The sequence below is a fragment of the Manduca sexta genome, chromosome 23, assembly GCF_014839805.1.
Source record: "Manduca sexta isolate Smith_Timp_Sample1 chromosome 23, JHU_Msex_v1.0, whole genome shotgun sequence".
NCBI classification, from domain to species: Eukaryota; Metazoa; Arthropoda; class Insecta; order Lepidoptera; family Sphingidae; genus Manduca; species Manduca sexta.
Genome location: NC_051137.1, coordinates 8,075,184 through 8,096,017, shown reverse-complemented (window position 1 = coordinate 8,096,017; position 20,834 = coordinate 8,075,184). Strand labels below are relative to the sequence as shown.

Genomic DNA, 20,834 nt, shown 5'->3' with positions numbered 1-20,834 from the left:
TATGTTAAAGCGGATTTTAGTGAAATATATAAAATTATATGTCCCAATTATTTTAAAACAAAAATATTATAAAACATCAATATCCTATGTTGAATCATTTTATATACAAGCTAAGACGTTGTTTAAAGTGATATCTAACACTCGATTCAGTGCTTTAAACTAATCATTATTGAATGAAATCCATTGAGTTCAATATCTATGGTTGCAATTTAAAATATACTAAAGAATTTAAACAGCTCTACGGGTGACCCAACACCAGAATTAAATAATTGGCTTACTAGAACCATTATTTTATATTTATCGCTACTATAATTAATTATCCCAAACATCTACTTTTTAAACTTTCTAATATCGATTTGATATACTTAAATAAAAAAAAATATTCAGCTAAAAAGGGCTTCCACATTATTTAGCATGACAAAAAAGTAGTGTCTTTGATGCGGCTCCCGCGACGCGTTAAACAAGAGTCGAAGAGCGCAGGGTGCCGCCGCCGCCGCCTCCGCGCCCCGAGGGCTGCATAATTCACTTAAATCACGCTTAAATCACGCGTGTATTCAAAAGAGCTTCGACTTTACCATAGCACCTCGCATACCTAATACCTTCTTAAGCCGACACTTAACAACGCTTATAAAAATTTAAGCTCGGCCGAGCACCTTTTGAAACACTACTGGTAATAACAGGCATGGAAAATATAAAAAACGATAGCTTCTAAACAAAATATATCAATCTATAATCAAAATCATATATCACGAACGCCACAAATCTTATAAGAACATAGGGACCGAGCATGATCCAAAAATCCGGCAAATAAAATTTCAATTACTCGGGAAAGAAATGACATATACGGTTTGCACAAATCCTTAAAACGTCATCCAGATATCCATTACATGTCTATTAAATCTTACGACATATATTTGTGGGGCACAGTCAGCAGTGTTCCCCTCGCAAACACGGCGCCGATTACGAGCCCGGCCGACCGGAGTAAACGAATATAAAACACATGCGGGAAGGAATTCAAAATGTACTCGTCAAGATTTTGCATAGGTAAACAGTACAATCACCCCAGCCGCAAAATTGACGAACGCAACCCGTTTGCTCCTCTTGACAGTCGATCTTTTGCGCGCTTTGTTATATCGATTATGGAACCGAATCATATATTTAATAATCCGCTACATTAAAACAAATAGCATATTAATTATTTTCTATCGTAATTTGTTTTTATATCTAACAATTATAATTTGTTTAATAAGTTCGTGCAGGTAAATCACGTAGTAATGGAGTTATTTGGCTATAGACTTATAAACCGTACTCACAGGCATTACAATTGATCATTTTTAATTTGATATCAACTATGCGACAAAAGTATTGTTGTGTTGCACAAGCCCGAGATCCAGTTCTACATTTAATTACATCGGAACCCAAACAGTCCGGCTGCCAGACTTCAAGATACTATGAGCTCATTCTGCATAAATCTGACCGTCAAAAGCAAAAAATGTAATTGTATATTTATAAAATGTAGATAGATATGGTAACTTTGACTTTTCGGATAACCAACACTTTAGTCCGCCCCGTGCCCATGAAGTCTACAAAGTCTTACAAAACGACGAAATAATATAAAAACCGCGATAAAATTCACAAAATAGTTTTATCTAACATTCACCTAAACATAACACATCAAAAGTATTATTGCCTAAGAACTAAAATTCATCAAAACCTTTATTTAAAGTTATTTCATGAATCCCTCTACAAAATGTAACACTATGCTTAGTTAAATCAAAATGACATAACAGTATCTACATCGAGTTATAGGATTAACAAACCCGACCTTGACTACAGAGCTTAAGGGACGATTAACCTATTTACACCCACGAATTACGTTCACCTACTAATACAAAACTAACATGGTGCCCTAGTCCCGTCAGTATTGCAGATTTAAGATTAGTTATATTTAGGGGTATTTAAAAATGGTACATTAGAAAAAGTTATTAAAACCTTACGACTAATGAACCTATGACTGGTATGATTCCCCAAGAATTTTGAAGAAACAATGAAGCATCTTGATATTAACAATTGCCCTTGATAGGCATGAATCCTTTTTCTTTATACGGGTAGCCAATGTGACTTCATTACACCTAAGGGTAAGCGACAGGGGTCCAAAATATAGGTTATAGATTGACGTGAGATGGTTACCTCTCAGCCTGTGTGAATTAATATACACAGGCTGATCCCGGAACGCGACATGCCTACTTCCGCGGACCACTATGACGGGTTTTAATACCTTATGTACGATATCCTGGCAAAAAATATCCTCCCACCAGCAAAATCTAAAATGAAAAATAATCTATAATCGTGGATAACAACAAAATTTCCACATTATCCACGTGGAAAGAGATACTTTATCAGGCAGAGGTACATAAACTCTTATCTGTTATGCAGTTGTTATGGCCTTCACTGACTGACATGAACTTAGATATACACAATCGATCAGTCGAGTCCCAAGTGAAAGTTTGCAGTTGGCACCATATTTACATCTAACGGGTCAATTCCATGAACTTAATGATAAGGATAAAGTGCACGAGCAGTGGTTTATGATGTACATGTACATAGTATGCTAAATATAAAGACACATAATACGTATATACATAGTGAATAATGTACCTAGTTGTAATAGACATATTTAAAAACAGTAATGAATGTTACCAGTTTCACGCTGTTGCTTTTTCCAGGCAGATACTAATGAAAATTTGAATCTTTGCCGTTGCATTACCTTGGGAATTAATTAAGTAACGCATTTTATTCCTTCAAACGACCATTATATTCTCTAGAATGTTGGCAACACCTTCAACTAAAATTGTAAAAAATACAATGTTTTTACCTAACCTCTAAGTCAAGCTACTTCCATGATATTCTGGAGGAGTTACGGCAGGATATGACGGATTTTCATAATATTTTTTGTCTTTTGAATAAACAATAAGATTTTATCTTGCCTTTTCCTGCTATTTCTAACTAAAATATCAGATCCTACAACTAGTAAGTAGTCCTAAGAAAATATTGAGACTCTAAATACCAATTAGACACCTATCGTAATATAGTATCACTCTATAGAATTCATATTAATTATGCCAATAACATATGTATCTTTGCATACATATGTATGTAAGCCATAGGCTTTTCATATCAGACGATTGATAATGATATTTAAATAGTTTCATTCTCGGTATTAGAAAAGACAAACATCCAACTACAATAACAGCAATAAAACGGTGACAACTGCATTGTCCACGTAAGGCATAATAATGATGAACGTATAAAAGCGTACATCCATAAATGTCCTGCAAGCTGTATATTTGAAAACGTAAGCGTGATAATGTCAACAATACCACGTGGAATCGAACCGACGAAAACCTGACCTACAAAGCTAATTTGAAGGACATCGAGAAAAGGAGAGTGACCTGACGTAGCAGCATCTAAAGTGATGAGTCGCGCGTGTCCGGCGCGGTCGGTGCCGGCGGCTGCTGGCACCCGCCAGCCAGCTCAAGTAACGACCTATCGATTGGCAATAGTGCCTAGTTAGCGATCCGTGCGCGCCGCCCGCACCTCTCGCCGCGCACCGCCGCGCCCCACGGCGCCCCTTCACATCTCCGCGCCAACCTAAAACAATGACATCCTTTCAGATTTTTCTTTTCTAAAAGGGTAAATTTTAATTAAGCTTTAATTTTATTAATTTACTGTCCTGAGCTCTATGTACTATGTTGTTATAATATTATCTTGATTCACTACGATTTTCTGAGCTGTGATTTTCCAAGATCATCAAATAAATTTATAAATAAATTTTAACATACCAATCTATTGAAATAAATAGTTTCAACTGTTTGCAATTTATACATATACTTAAATGATTTGTGACTCTTACGCATGTTATCGTACCTTCCTTTTTGATGATAATGATGTAAATCAACAAGCATTACTGATTTGTATCACAATACTTAGATATTCATGAAAATGATACAATTTTCAACTTTAGGTACTTAATGGATAGGTTTCCCACAGGTAAAGTACCTTATTATATCTGAGTAAATAGGTTAAGTATGAAATTGATCGTCCTGAGAATTTTACTATAATTTTCGTAGTATGAAGTTTGGCTACGAGCACTTTGACCCTGCATCGTCGGCGTGGCTGTATGCGTCGTCAGCCCTCGTCAGCCCTCGTCAGCGCCGCGTCTACCCGCTCAGCTGTTATTTACTACAACCGTCACTCGTGTGCCGCTGTTTTTCCAACTAAACATTACAGACCATATGATTAGTATCTAATAGATTTTCTTCAATTTTTACAATTAATTACAAAATAATACAGAATTATGGTACCTATTGAAAATTTTCACAAGCAATTTTCCATTTATTGATTTAAGTATTACATCAAAATTTTATAAATAATATCTAAACAACAACATACATTATGAAAAGGAAAACAGAATTAAAGTGGAAGTTTAATAAGCCGGCGAATATGACTGAATATGTACTCAGATTTATGTGAGGTAGAGACAGTGCGTGGTGCAAATATCTCCATACATAAATTAGCAAATATTATTATTTTTCTACCTACCAATCGAGAAAACCTCTTCTGCCAAATATAACAAGTTCATATAACGAAATTTATTAATTCAATTAATTATCGAGTCTTAACTATTTTTACAAATAATAATAAAGGTAAAAACTAAAATTTTCATGGTATGTATTTGTAATAACAAAGCAACCGTTGATATTTAAATTTAAAAAGTACAATACACCTAACATCCTTTGCATTAATATATTTCTAATAATATCAAAGTGATTAATTAAGATTTACAGTTGAGTGATAATATTTAGCCGACCCAGTGTGCGGGAGTATCGACCGCGGCGCGACGCAAACCCAGCGACCCTGCCGAGGCACGCTGCTGCCTCAGCGTCGATTCAGCACTCCGGACCGGTTCTACATCATCAGCCTTTCTGACTACGTTTCCCTACAAACACGATGCACGATAGTGTAACATACATTCATTTCACTGTATATCAATGTGGAAAAGCTACTATAAAGTGACTGTTTAAGATACATTTTTTGCTGTTAATATGGATTAATTTTCTTTTATAATGTTTCGTTCAAATAGACCGATACGAAATCAATTAATATTTTTGACCTTTAGGTACAAATATCTATAATCTGCAAAGTAATCAAAGCGAGAAGATAAAATTGCAATAATCAGATGACCAGAAAATTTGTGATTGTTATGTGTTGCGTAGATTCCATATTGAAATGGGGTAAGGGAAGATGTATCAGATAATCTGGTAATCAACACATTTAAAAAAATACTCCTAACTCTTCAATTTCCTGTAATTAGTAGTCATTACCAGCAAGTGGTATTATCATGAAGTTAGGAGTTTCATCACTGTCATGTCTAAACAAACTAAAATGAAATATTTGCTAAAGTAGATGTAATAGTTTGTGGAATATGGTCAAACCAGTGTCAGATACTAAACAGTCTGTGGCTTTTGCGACAGAATTTGTAGCCGATTAATGATATCTTAGCTGTTAAAATGGAAAGTACAGAATGGATGACGTCACTGCAAGCAGCCCGACCTTGCTACTAGAAAAATGTGCCGCGTCGTCCAGAGAGGCGCCTGCTGGCTCATCACAACGGTGCGCCGTCGCCGCCTCCCGCCCGGCCATCGCACCCCACGGCCCACGTCCCATCAATACGATGCTCAATGTTCCCATCACCATTTCCACTCAGAAACTTCATGTGCATTGTTTACAAATACTCTACTAGGCGGATCGCAGCACTTTAGTTCATACTTAACCGATTACAAATCAAGTACGGTTATTAATCAAGTCGACTCTAAACATTTTGCTGTGTAGTATTTTAATATGTTGAATCCATCGATATATATGAGAATATACGTCAATGGTTGAATCATCATTCCAGGAACCTTGATTTCAAAAATATCCCGTTACAATTCCGTAATTATATTTTTAGTATAATTGACAAGAAACTTGTTATCAAATCAGGTTTTTATTTATTTTTGTAATTAGTTCTGCACTGACATCTAAAAGACAAGGTTTTATTTCTTGTAGTATCAGAATTGAAAAAATACGGCGAAATACATTGTTACACAATCAGTGGAGGCTCGAGGTGATAAATATATAGAGATTGTCACAGTCTACTCTAGTATGTATGGACACAAGTTTATTGGTGTCAACATTCAAATATCTTGGCTCTTATTCTCCAATATGTAACTACATATCGCGAAATATATTCCGTGATTAAAAAAAAACTTCTTTGTTGAGGGAAAATCCGTATTTTTGGGTTATAGGCAAAAAATCTCCACTCCGTGTAATTTATGTTACAGATATATTTCTCAGTATATGCTTGGAATAAAGAAAATGTGAATACAATAATCGAAGAAAAGCTTTATTGACAATGGACATGATATTTGCATGTCTGGACGTAAACGCCCGGTCAGAAATGCAGTCCAATAGCGTTCTAGAAATAATTGTCCCATATATTATTATGATGTACGCTTACAAAATGGGCCATTATGCTGCCGGGGCCGCAGTAACAATGGCCATAATTCTCCTCGACTTCATTAACAGGCCTCCATTTGCATGACAACCTCGATCTATGTACATCTATACAATAATAAGCGTCCGAGGGTATGGAGGTGGTTGTACTCGGATTGTACCACTACAAACGCATAGGCAATGTACAATGCAGTTCCCAAAATAATTTTCGTGAAAATCTAGTCCTTATTCATGGGAAATTAGAAGCTTGTGAGAGTTTGCGGACAGCAAGTAGTTTGATGCAGGCTGTGGTAGGCGGTGCGCCGTGCCGCCGGGCCGGGGCGTGGCGGCGGAGGGCACGCCTCTCGCGTCCCTCCGGTTTTCCAGTCTCTGCTCTGTAACAGTCTACGGCTAATATCTACGGTATACGTAGACGTAGTTCTATGTTTAAAATAATATCAAGTTGATTAGTTCAGTTCTTTTTTAAGTTAAACGGAATATGTGTGGAGATCACAATATATCTTCATTATGTAGGTACTAGTCGACAGTTTTGTTACTAGTACATTATTGTGGTACCTAATTATAATACATAGTTTTATACGGTATTCAGAAGGCATCTAAGGAGCTTAACCCAAAATATTTTTACTATGTATAAATTCATGCGTATATGTAGATATACGACTCTATTGTTGTATTTTACTGTATTGTCAGCCGACGGGTGTTGCACTAATATTTAATAAAATTTTAATATTTATCTTTAAATTATGTTTTTTAGTTATCTATAGTCTGGTATCTTCTCTTTGGTCATAAGAGCGTAGCGTAGAGGCAGCGTGGCACGTGTACCAGGAGGCCCTAGATTCGATTCATAGGTAGTTCAATCCGTAAAACTTTATGTAGTTTTGTTTACCCCATTTTCTTGAGATTATATCATCCAAAACATCACCTCCTTCATAGTAAGTAAGAGAGAAATAGATCAAGTTAAGTTTATATGACCAATTGCTTGTCTCAAATAAATATTTCTACAATAGGAAAAAGTATGTAGCGCCAACCCCACATCAATGCGATATAAGAGCTGGTTACAGAAGATTGTCTATAAATATGTATTTAAACGAGTATGTGTAATATTTTCCCTAGTTTTATATTAATAAAATAATTCGTTATAAAAATATACTTACTTTTCCCAAAATACTACGGTAATAATAATAACTATTATTGTGGAAGTAAAAGTTATGTTTAATGTTGTTAAGTATGCAATACGGGACACGAGTGAAACAAACGCTGGCTCGTAACGCACTAATTTATTAGCCCATCGCCAAGGGCGTGTACGCAGCACGCTATACTTATAACTACATATATAACACCTTCTCCCCTTCAAAAAGACACAATACAAAGAAATACTAATACTATACTTTTAAAAATAACAATTTTACACCTTATAATTAACTCTAGGAATCGGTCGCAATAGTCTAACAGTACTCCTTGAGGGAGGCACCTCTGTTAAAGGTGACGACAACAATGACCGCGTGTCCACGTCCTCCGGCCTCGGTTCCTCTTCCCTCACAGTCGAGGGCGAGTTAGGCGCGACGGTGGCGCACTGCTCACTTTCATCGTAGTTATCGCCATCCATATAGTCATAACTTTCGGCAACCTGATCGCCTCGGATTCACTCGTGTCCCGTATTGCATACTTAACAAATGTATCGAGAACAAACATCCAGTTGCGAAGGGTCCATATAACCCTATTCCTACCGGCTTTCCCTTTCGTAATTTATGTAAAATCTAATTATCAGTAGGACAATTTGCAGACTCCATTTATGCATATTAGTTAGTACCTATAAGTTGTGTCGGGCTACCTTTTAGAAAATTTCGCCACTACAAACATCATTACTGTGGTAGCACTCGTCACACATAAGGCCATTTTGACATTGCGTTCCTAAATGAACCTAAATACTGTCTTCCCCTTTGTTGACATTCTGCCAAAAATTATAAATTAATAACAAATATTTTCACCAAAAATTCTGGTTTTAATTTTCTGATTTAATACGAATACGGCGTGTGCGTGAGTGTATTTCTGACTAAAAGTGTGATGTTGCCGCTGCGACAAATTTTCTTAGAGTAGTAGTAGTGGCATTAGGGCACGTAGAGTTAAAATTATGTTTATTAATATTTATTTTGTTCGAAACTTACACTTTTTTATTGTATATATATATCTACAGCTCAAGTAACTTATTGTAAAGTGTTATTCCAAGTAGATAAGTAAATTGTTTAATTTAGTAATGTAATGTCATAATAATGAGCTTATATTATATCGGATCATGTAGCATCGAACACAATCTAAACATAGTTGACGCTTATCTCTATTGTCTTTAGCCGAACTCTAGTTTGACACGCGCGTAAACCTTTTTCGAGACTAAAGGGTACTAGGATCAGTTGTGCCAAGAAAGATATACTTGAGTATAAAAGTAACGCTACCGTGGGAACACTTACTCGTTACTTTCATCGAGCGTTGTTCGACGTATAAACTGTCATTTTAACTCTAGTTTTCGATAAGAGGAGAGGTGCATGAAACCTTATAAAAGTGTTCGTTTTTACAAGTTTTTATCTTGCAATAACGAGAGTTACGAGAGATGGTTGATTACGGGTGTGTTCTTAAGGTTTATTATAACAATAAAGTAATATCTAATTAGTTAATTAAATTTTGAGACTCTTCGGCACTGGATACTTCATAAACAGGCACCCCTTTTAGACCTAATATCAGTTAAGAAAAATCTTCCTTCGCGCACTTACAAAATACCTCTAGAGATGTGCAGTATATTGTAGTCATACTATTGTAACATAAGTGGCCTCACTTGACATATTCTTCTCTTAATTTTTTATTCTGGTACGGCAAAGTAATTTTTTTTTTTTTTAAGGAAAACACGATAAGGTAACATCACTGCATCTGGAGTAAAGTGAAGACAAAGCAAATTAGCCAGAGATGAAAGCTTCCCTTGACGGCTGCCACAATTATACCGGCCTGCTCAATTGCTTCTTCACGCATGATAACGCTCGACCTAATAATACACACACACTGAGGCTAAACGTGTAGGCAGAGACGCAAATAGTGCACATACATTTCGCCATGTCTATTCTATCCCACGATCTGATAGCAGGCAAGCTTATCGCCATATCGGCCACAAATTTACGGATTCGGTTTGATACTAAGCAGAATAAACTGCCCGATTTGCGATTCGAATCCGAGACCTCAGTCAGGTAGATGCACCCGACACGAATACAACTACGCAACAAAGGCAGTTAAGTACAATGGATTCTAAATATTATGTCTATTAACCAACTAACGTTATGGCTTTTGATAGTCTGGGAAGTACATGGACAGGGTTACCACTGTATCACAAAGAACCGACGTAAAGTTATATCTTATTGTATTTGTATAGTTCAGACTATACAAATATAATACAGACTTTCACTGTAAAATCTACCGCTGGAAAGAAAGAGTTTCCTTCTTTAATGCCTACATCCCTACCCTTGCCTTACAAGGCCGTCAGTGCATGTATAATGTTTCTGTTATCGGGAGTATTTGTGGACGGTAGAGATTCTTTAATACGAGGTGAGGTAAGAAATACAAAATTGTACTCTACTTAAATGACTCTCCGTCCATTTGCCTTTATTGATTTGGGATCGGTCATCGGAACACGGTTTTTCAATTACATTGCAGAAACTTGCATAACCACTTAACATAACCCAACCTGAGACTTGAACCCAAAATATCCAGTCCACTGCCATAACATACGCTACCACTCGTAAAGAAAAATACGCTTTACCTATCCTATCCTATTGATTTTGCCACTAATATGAAATACCTCCACAACATCTGGGTGTTTGTGTTCTCTGAAATGGTATTTTTATGGCAGTCATTGGTTTAATACATATATTAAATTGGCCTATTAAAAATAAATCTACCAATGCTGTAAAAGTCGGTCGAAACACGATATGAAAAATTTGGAGTTTTTAAATTCGATTCAATCATTTTTTGTTTCAATTTAGCAGATAGTGATTTTTTTATATAAAAAAACGTGTGTGTATGTGTGTACTTATGTACACATAAAAAATATCACTCATAAAAATATGTTTTTTATCACTGTTGCACAACTCTTGGCTTTTTACTTGATTGATACGCTAACTTTTATTATTTTTACGTAAGTTAATTTCAACTTATTTTATAAGTTCTTCTGATGCCGTGGGAACTTATTTTTATAAAAAAGACTGTGACATTCAAACTATTAACACGATCTAACATAATTAGTTTATTAATTTAATTTCGTATAATACTACGTTGTCATACACGTCAGTGTTAATAAAATGCCAACTTTCTTTTAATTAATCGTATCACAAATAGTTATAAATGATAATATCAACAACATATTCAATATTCTAACGGAATGCTGTCAGGTTATATTCTTTTTGGATTCCAATTACATTGATACCTAAACCTGCCTAAAACATTATGTAAACTTAAACTTGAGTTCCTATATTAATAACAATACCACTACCGAACCTGCATTCGGTAGCTACAATAACAATAAAAAACCCGTGAAAACTGTACTTTTATTTGTATAGAGACCTTCTCTACAATTAAGACGCGTAGGCTGTTTAGTCAGGCAATGGCCTAATAAAGATTGTAAAAGCTCAAACATAGCTCAAGCATATAATTGTGTACATATTCTAAACAATTTTCAGAGAGTTCATTTCCTCGCGATGTTTTCTGTTAAAAATAGCAATAATAATTTTTATTGTTTTAGGCCATTGGTTTTTAAAAATATATCATATTATGTTTATAAGATAGTTTTAAAGTAAGGTATGATTGCCAAATGCTTGAATTTTGCGAGATGGAAACATAAACTTAAAACAGGCTAAAATAAAAAGTTATGCGATAAATAAAATATAATTATATTAAAACGTAAGTATAGTTTATATTTGCTCAAAAAAACTATTTTCTACGGATAGCTGGGAATAATAGGTGCCTAGTATTCATGCCCAAACTGTAAATTTCTGTCTATATTGTGAAATGAAACCGATCTTTCGACAAATTCCAGTCCTAGCTGAAGAGTGTGTTTTCTTTTAATCCAATTATGTTGAAACTCTCAGTCATTTACCTGAATTGGGATTAAATCTTAATATATAGATTCTATTTCCAAATGTTAATGTTCTTTTTTCTTCGCAAGTTAGCGAATAGGTCAATGAAAGGCGACTAATATAATAATTACACGTGTAATACCAACATTAAAATAATGGCAATAAACTACAACATTGTTTGCTTCCTGTTTATGTCAATCGCTCGTATCAAATGAACGGATTATAATAAATAAAGTCTACGTTTATAATATTATGTATGTAACTCCGAGTTCACATCACTTCAGAGTCAGATTCTAGACGATATCCTACTTTGTATTTAAAGGAAAGAAATATTTTTTTTAAACTCGTAACAGATTTTCTCCACGATTGGTAAAATGTTGTAATTGTTCGATGTCTATTTTTTTTTATATACGCCAAATTTAAATTAAAAAAAACAATAGCTCTATTTAATATAAAATCTAATATGGGCTTCACTTCAATGGACAAAAAACAAAGGTTAATGTAAATCGCCATAGCGCTTGATAATATTGAACTCATTTATCCGAATTAAATTTAATCAAAATGCTTTACATTCTACCAAGCCATAAGAATTGTCAAATTTATAATAAACACATATTTTATTTTACATATTGGTGTGAATAAAAGAAAAAATAAATATCTGGCGAAAATTGGACCTATGCAAGATCGTCCTTGGATAATTTACATTGAAATATAAAAAGATAAAAATTCAAAAAAAAATCCCAGATAAATATTGACCTGTCCACCAAGCAGTCAATTAATTACTTTTAAGGGCTGCCAATAAATCTTTGTAACCGAAAAAAATACCCATAGTTAACCGATAGTTTAAATAAAATTTATGGTTATTGCATACAATCTCTTAAATACTAATATAGAGTAAAAAATATTTATATTAGATAATTTAGCAAAGCACGCAGTAAGTTGGTATCTTTTTTATAATTTTACCTACTTAAGAAGTGCTTTGCAGCCGACCTCAATAATTGCAACTATTGAGCAATCATCGATGCATTTTGTTGTTCAATAATGTATGTTTATATTATTGCAAAATCATCATAAGTCATTGGACTCCTTTAATTCGTGTTAAATACGTAGATTGTTTTTCAAACCTCAGAGTTCGGAACATTTAAAACAATGTTGGTGTTATGAATATAATAAGCAATCCCTAAATCACAAACAATGTTCTTATTTGCGCGCAGGTCGATGGATAGGAAATTATGAATAATTAGTTACTATTGGACCACTTACTATGAAGCAATTTGTGGTAAATATGAAATTGTATGATTACCTAGTGTATTTAACATGTTAATCATTTTAAAGTATAGTGTTACCTACTTGTTATATTATATGCCTAGTAATTAGATATACTTTTGGGTGCAATAAAATATGTCAACAGATTCTCATGAAACAAAACATTATTTTGACGGTGACTATTATTATTGTTTGAATTCGAAGAACAGAAAATCCCACTACGGTCATAACCGTCTATAGGTGCTTACGTATATCCACAAATTGAGGAATAATAAAAAATTAAGACAAAAGTATTTTCTCAAATGTTTTATTAGGAAAACACCAATCCTCCTATGAATAATATTCGTAGTTTATGGTTCTATTTACAATTTTAGGTTAATTAATGTTGTTCATTTTAACTTATTCATAAATTTTACTTTAATAATACATATTATATGTAATTTAACGAAGCTATGCATATCTTACGACACAACCATACATTTAACACGGTGTTCGAGCCGTTCCTGTCGGAAACCATGGCTATATTGTTCCACCATAATATAAAACTATAAAACTGGAACTGATGATAATTAAATTTCAAACTTAACAAAAGCACGAAGGTAACGGCGTTGCAGGACGCGCCGCGCACGACGTGCTGGCGCACCTGATGCTCAGTAGCGCTGCCAGGCGCAAGCGGAGGCGGCGGCGGCGGAGGCGGCGGCTCGCGGCGCCGCGGCCTGCCGTCACAGCTCCGAGAAAAACTCCGGCGAGGAGTGCGGCGTGGGCGGCGCGTGCTGGGGCACCGCATGCTCGCGACCCACCAGCGCCAGCCGCTGCTTGAGCACGTCGCGCTCGTGCGTCACGCGTGCTACCTGCAGCTGCAGTACGTGCAACTCATCCTGCAGTGACCGGTTAGTCATCTCCAACTCCTGCCGCTGCTGTAGCCTTTTACTGCGACAGTTTTGAGCATATCCTCGGTTCTTCAACGTTCGTCTTTTCTGTTTCAATCGGGTCACATCTTCGCGAGGAAACCCATGTAGACGCTTATTCAGTTCACGTACGCTCAATGTCATGAGTAAATCATCGCTTATTAAATCGTCTCCGCACGAAGATGGTTGATAAGACTGATGCTGCGCTGTACGTGGGGACATTGCTGAACACGAGCTTGCTGGGCGCAAAGCAATCTGCTGCACATGATGATCTTGCTCTCTCCAGTCACGACGGTCCCATTCCTCGAAACTACCGCACGGAACCGTACGCATATCTAATGGTTCTCTCATATGAGGCAGCCACAAAACATCATCCACTAAAGCTGCGCGACACGGACTACGTCCAACTGGAGCTGGTGGAGTCTCAGGGGGCGTACTGGGATCAACGGCGGTGGCGACGTGAGGTTGAGGGTAAGGGCCCGCATCAGGCCACGGGCGGCAGGCACGAGCGCACGCTGGTGGAGTCTCCACAAGCTCGTGCCACCCTGGACGCAGCGGTTCACGTTTAACGACATTGTGGTCTTCAAGATGGTCGAGTTCAAAGTTCTGGACATATTCATCGGCGAGCTGATCCTCATCAGCTTCGCGGTGCGGTTGGGGTGGTAAGGTTTGCATGGCGCTCGCCTGGGAGCAGTCCACGAGCGCGTGCTCCACCATCGGGCCGTGCGGGGCGCACGCAGGCCAAACTCGGACTGCCGCCGCGACGCAGGGCGGCGCGAAACTCCGCCCTCTAACCCAATGACGTCGCATGTTGCGCGCATGCACTCGCAGCCTTTAATATTCGCGAACATAAGTTCACTAACGCCTAGATTATATAAACGGGTAACATAATCATAACGCAATATAATAAAATACATGATATTATAGAGTTCTTACATATTACCTAAGTATCTGTACCTATATAATATATATTATAGATAGTATTAGTTTAATGTGATCCCTATTGATACGTATTTTTATTTATATTTGACATAATACATCTTCCTAAATAAGTCGTGTAATAAATATGAACTACTAAAGTGTCTACACTGGGAGGTGTGTCAAGGAACTTAAAGATAAGTCAGTCTCGTTGAATTTAAACTTTTATAAAAGGACATAAAAGCTTTATTAGCAAATATTACAATTTTAAATTGAATAGTCTAGCACAGTTAATATTTACAAATGCAATTTTTTATATTTCGCCTCTGTGAACATTTTGAGAATAAAGACGTAATTATTTTCATATTGAATTTTAAAGCAAAGTTTACCTTTAGGTAGAGACGCTTTACGCTACACTCATACTTTATCAACTTATATCCTCCACATATTTCCAATTCCAATCTCAAGCAACGCAGTTGACTTTTCGAATAGAAAAACTTGCATAAATTTCTCTTGCCCTACTTAGGAATCGAACCTAGAACTCCAACTCACAGCCCAAATACCTGCCATTGAAGCATTATAACCAAAACAAATAACAGCTATTATTGGATATAAGAACTTATAAGTTATCAATGATCATTTATTAAAAACTGAAATTCGGCACTAAAAGCATGTACTTAGTAAATACATGATTTAATATATTAAATTAAGATTTAAATGCGTATAATAAAGTTACATATATCTTATTATAATTTAACAGTAAATCATGGCAGCAAAGAGGCTAACTGTAGAACAAAGTGATTTCACGCGTCGCCAACCACAAGGGGTTGAACGATTCAGCATAATCCCGATCACATTTAATCACCGAGTTGCGCGCGATCTCACCAAACATCTAACCCTTATTATAATTAGATTGTCTAAACAATACTCCCACGAACATGTGTAAAATAATTTTATGACTCGTCTACCTACTTTCGGACCTTGTGAATTGTATTTAGCAATATTTGGTACTTAAGATATATAATTTGTTTCAGTGCCAATTCCGATATTTATTCCCGTTTATTATATTTGTATTATATTTTAAGAAAAATGAAACTATCCATTTTAGGCAGAAAAAAATTTACACCTATTAAAAATAGTCGTAAACCGCAAACTGAATGATATTGGAAAAATAATTTAAATTTTTTATAGAGCATGTACCCTCCTTATCTTTCAAAGATTTAAAATTTTTTACTGCATTTTTTAATGTATTTAGACTACAAGGTAAGTAGGTACCAAATTATTTTCGACAATGTTTATGCCGAATAATAACTCACCTCACCATGAGGAGTGTAGGAATTATATTAATGTAATACAAATATTTTATGACTACTTGTGTATGGGCACCATTTCTATCATTTATATAAACCGTATTAAGGCCCTCATTCCAGCAAAACGGTGCGCTAACGTATTTTTAAAAGCTATATATTCCAAATTTATAATACTTGTAGAAATAGCCAAACATCCTATTTCTGCATTATGTCTTCATGCTTAATTTTTTTAATACTTAATGTAGATATTCTTATGAAAATTTCATAATAAAATAAAATTGTTGATTTCGTGTATCTCCTCCTGAAGTACATATAATTTTGATTTGCAGCAAACACTATTAAACTACCTAATAAAGCACATTTTAATTGTTTTAAATTCTCAAAAAGACCAAAAGTAGTTTTTTAAAGAAATTAATAGTAAGTCTTTGCATATATCTGTACCTCGATACGTATAGAAAGAATCACTCAAGGCCGTTTGCTCAGGGAGACGCCTTAAAAAAAACGACAAATTCCGTAATAAACCTACATTTGCAAAATGCTACGCTCGCTCTTTTTTTGAGCCAATCACAGTATTATTTTTTGTTGAATATGTATCGTATTAGATATATAAGTATAAATAAGTTTATCGTAATGCTCGAATACAAATATAATTTGAAGTTACTAGATGTACCATTTACAATAAGAATAATTAAGTGTTGAAAAATCTACTCCTTTACATTGACAATTCCGAGACTCGGGGATCGAACCCGCAGTCTTGACTTAGCACGCAGCCAGCTTATTACCCGCTGCGCTACGGGAACTCTCGGTGCCTTGTCTCTACAATACTCAAAATAACTAACGGTAAATGGTATTTGTTTTTAATTCCATGACACACATTAAAATTTATATTTTTATAATAAAAATTCTATTAAATGCACCATACCCTCATTGACAGTAGAAGCATCTATAAATTAGTGGAATAACAGTCTAAAATAAAAATAAAATATTCCTTTGCCTTCCATAGCTATAATAAAGTTAATTTAAAAAATAAGTTATGAGTTTTGAATGTGTGCGTGTTGAGAAAGGGTTGTGGCGAGACTGCGGGAGTACGGAGCGGGTGCGGTGGCCCGTGGGCTGACGCAGCCACTGCTGTTTGTTCACTACGGTCAACATTGTTAGCGCCGGAGTCGGCGCCGGGTACCAACTAGCGGCTGAACCTCTCCCATCTCACCGCAAATGTTATTACATGATTAACCCGCTGCTAACACGTATCTCACTTTTGTTTACATAAGCCTCGTTAATTGCCCACTTTGTTACTCTATAGATTTTAATTCATCAAATCAGTTCATGCGTTAAGCGATAATTGTTTTGTTTCTCGGTGTTGGTTTAACTTTATACCTTATTTACTATTGTAATACCGAGTAAGTATAAAGCCTATTTAATTTATGTTACGTAGGTGTAGATAAAATTTATATTTCATTTTGCGAAACCTGTCAGTTAAAAAAAGTGAAAATAATACAATTAATAGTTACAAGTGATAGGCTGATAGCTAAATGATTGGTTCGATGGGCAACGTGCCATATTATAATGTAGATATCCGGGTTCGATGCCGCCAATGAAATATATAAATATTTCTAGATGACTTAATGTGTATTCTTCAATGTCCCAGTTATGAGTATACGCGCAAGATTATAACTTCATATATTATGCGTGCTTACCGAGACCTGCACATTTGTTAACAATTGTGAGGTTTAAAGGGAACATTTTTATGCATTAAGTCGGGTGTAAACTTATGCATACATCTATTAATCATATTGGCTTGTAAATAAAAGTAAGTGTTTACACTACATTAGCCATTTCAAAGTTGATGTATTGTTAAAACTTTACAAATAAAATATAACATTAAACTTACTTAACCAGCTTATGAAAATTGACTAAAATATGAAACGATTTCTCCTAGCCTCATATAAGGAGTTTATAAAACCGTACAGATACTGGCACGATTTGAAACGAAATAGATACGTGGTGAGCATGCGATAAATAACTTGCATAAAACAAATGAGTAGCAATTTTACCCAATTGATTAAACCCCAAAGCGCATATTTGAACTTCTAGGTATTCCTACTTATAACAGAAACTAAGGGTCGTATTAATAAATAAATTTCAACTTTGAGTAGGATCTCAAGCTATTTAATAAACAAAACTCAAGTTGTTAAGAGCTTGTTTTCAGCTAAGAACTGAAAATAACTCAGCTGTCAAAATCCGTTTAATGGCATGACTTTGTAATGTTTTTAATAACTGTTTATTAAAAAAAGCGACGGCCTTAAGATGCTGACTTTAATTTGACAAAGTCTCAGCTAATATTGCCCTTCAGAACAAAATTGAGTTAACCCCTAAATTCTGAACTAACATTTAGGCTAGGTACTTTTTATCCCAGAAAAAGACTTTTACTACGAAGTGTGACTACCTGCATTTTTGTATTCTTTTTAAACTACCAAAACTGACTTGCACCCTGTTCTTATTGTTCAGTAAACAATAAAAGGGGACACGATATCATTTAGTGATGTGAACGGGTGAGAGGCTGTCGCCCAGAGGCAGGGCACGTAGACGACCAGTATCGCGGCTTGTTCATCAATTGATTCCGCGCCCTTGCCACTTACCCACCGCGACACTTGCGGGGGCGCCGAACCGACATTTAGGAAATTGTAGTTTAAAATTTGAATATAAAAATCGTAGACGTAAAAATTACCGAGTTATTACTTACTGCGTAAAACGTTATGCACCTACGCAGTATACCTATTACTATTTTATTAATCATTTTTTACGCTTTTGACCGTTATAACACGATTGCAGTTGCCTTACATTGTTGATAATAGAGATATGTTTGAAATATTTTAAAGTTGAATATTGTTGTGAAAATCATTCGTTATTAGGTAAGTGTATTAAGGCGATACCTCAAGGTCCATTTTCATACATTTTGTTTCGGCTTAAAATTTCGTCATATTAAATTTTAAAGGCCGAAATATCCATGATTATTAATTATTTTTACGTTTTTCTTTCAACTGCGAGAACTAATCACTAACTAGACGTGAATTTAAATTCTTTACTTGCCAATACTTGTTTAGTTACCCAGATTAAAGCCGAAACAAAATGTATGAAAATGGACCTTGAGGTATCGCCTTAAGTATGTACACAAAAACCAATTCGAACTAAGTTAAGTTTAATTCAACAATGAGTTAGTTCAATTATAAAATGTGGATAGCAAAAGTTTAAGGCGATACCTCAAGGTCCATTTTCATACATTTTGTTTCACCTTTAATTTCGTCATATTAAATTTTAAAGGCCGAAATATCCATGATTATTAATTATTTTTACGTTTTTCTTTCAACTGCGAGAACTAATCACTAACTAGACGTGAATTTAAATTCTTTACTTGCCAATACTTGTTTAGTTACCCAGATTAAAGTTGAAACAAAATGTATGAAAATGGACCTTGAGGTATCGCCTTAACACGATATCAAAAGTGGTTTATGAACTGAAGTAAAACATAATGCCTATGTTGGTACTGAATTCATGCCCTGGCATGTGAATACTGGTGAATATCAATGGCTCCCCGGGACCCCGTCATGGTTGGTTTGCATGTAGAGAATATAAACCAATATAATGTCTTGCTGCATTGGAAGTTGGGCTTAAAGACACCAATCAATTTTCCGTAAAATGAAGCATACAATATACAATGACTAGGGCTCGTAGTACATAGATTGGATTGCTTACCTGCACTCGAGTTGACCTTCACTCCAATCGGATAATCGTTCAATTGCCACTGTCCGCACATGTCAAAGGTGACTACTAACACGCTTTTAATGTTTTATTTACCTATCTTTTGTTGCTACATGATCTTGGTAACTCCATCATTAGTTCTAATTATTATTATTCTACTAATGTCATAATATATTCTTATTTTATTTTTTTGTAGAATAGGCGATTGTTGTGGACCTATTTTACTATTCTGCTTTTTTTTCTACTTAAAAGCCATCTTTTTCGTTTTTAGCCTATAGAAGCCTATTGCTAAACATAGGACTCCAATAAAGAGTTCCAGACCAATTTTAAGAAGTTATCCCTAAATGTAAAAGGTAGCTAAGGTACTTTTTATTCCAGCAATGGAACAAACTACGGGTGGTGCCAGGCAGTCCCGGATCTTGAATTTTTTCGACGCGGGGCAAAATTTTGAAAATGCCGCCCCCACCCACCTATATTTTTACCTTTGTCATCATCATCATTATTTTGTGCCCACCGAGAAATAATTTTAGTATTGAATGTACTGGATGTCTCAGTAGTCAAAGTTAATAATGAGATGTATTCGTCTGCCAAGTTTGAATTTGCCGCCTTCTGAAATCGCCGCCCGGGGCATGGCCCCCCCCTTAGATCCGGGGCTTGTGCCAGGAGTCAGGCAAGCTCCTAGCAAAAATAATCGTTTAGTGTAAACTACGGTGTAAGTCAGAACCGACCAACATGCTAAATATTACTGTCCCTTTTTCGACCTGCCCTTAAGAGTTAGATGGTATTTCCACTTCTGTGAGGTCGACAAAATATTTTTTCAAGCATGTTACAAAAATTATTGGACTTAGCTTTTAAGACGATCCTCCTCGTAAAGCGATTGATTTTCAAACAAATAGTATGAGACAATCCTAACGCCTCACATGGAAATCGAATCGAGGACCTTCCAGTGCATGGCCAACCAAATAAAAAGGAGCATAAACAGGGGGACAAAATTTAACTCTATTAAG

General features: G+C 35.6%; 1 protein-coding gene across 1 annotated transcript; it reads right to left on the bottom strand.

Annotated features, from left to right (window-relative positions):
- Positions 1 to 13,223: 13,223 nt before the first annotated feature.
- Positions 13,224 to 14,628, bottom strand: LOC115447125 (neural retina-specific leucine zipper protein). The gene has a single exon (XM_030174060.2). It carries the CDS (start codon positions 14,555 to 14,557, stop codon positions 13,655 to 13,657), a length of 903 nt encoding a protein of 300 aa, XP_030029920.2. The 5' UTR covers positions 14,558 to 14,628; the 3' UTR covers positions 13,224 to 13,654.
- Between the last annotated feature and the right edge of the window lie 6,206 nt (positions 14,629 to 20,834).

Excerpts from the sequence above, each read along its gene's own strand:
- LOC115447125 (XM_030174060.2), bottom strand. The coding sequence starts at position 14,557 with ATGGTGGAGCACGCGCTCGTGGACTGCTCCCAGGCGAGCGCCATGCAA.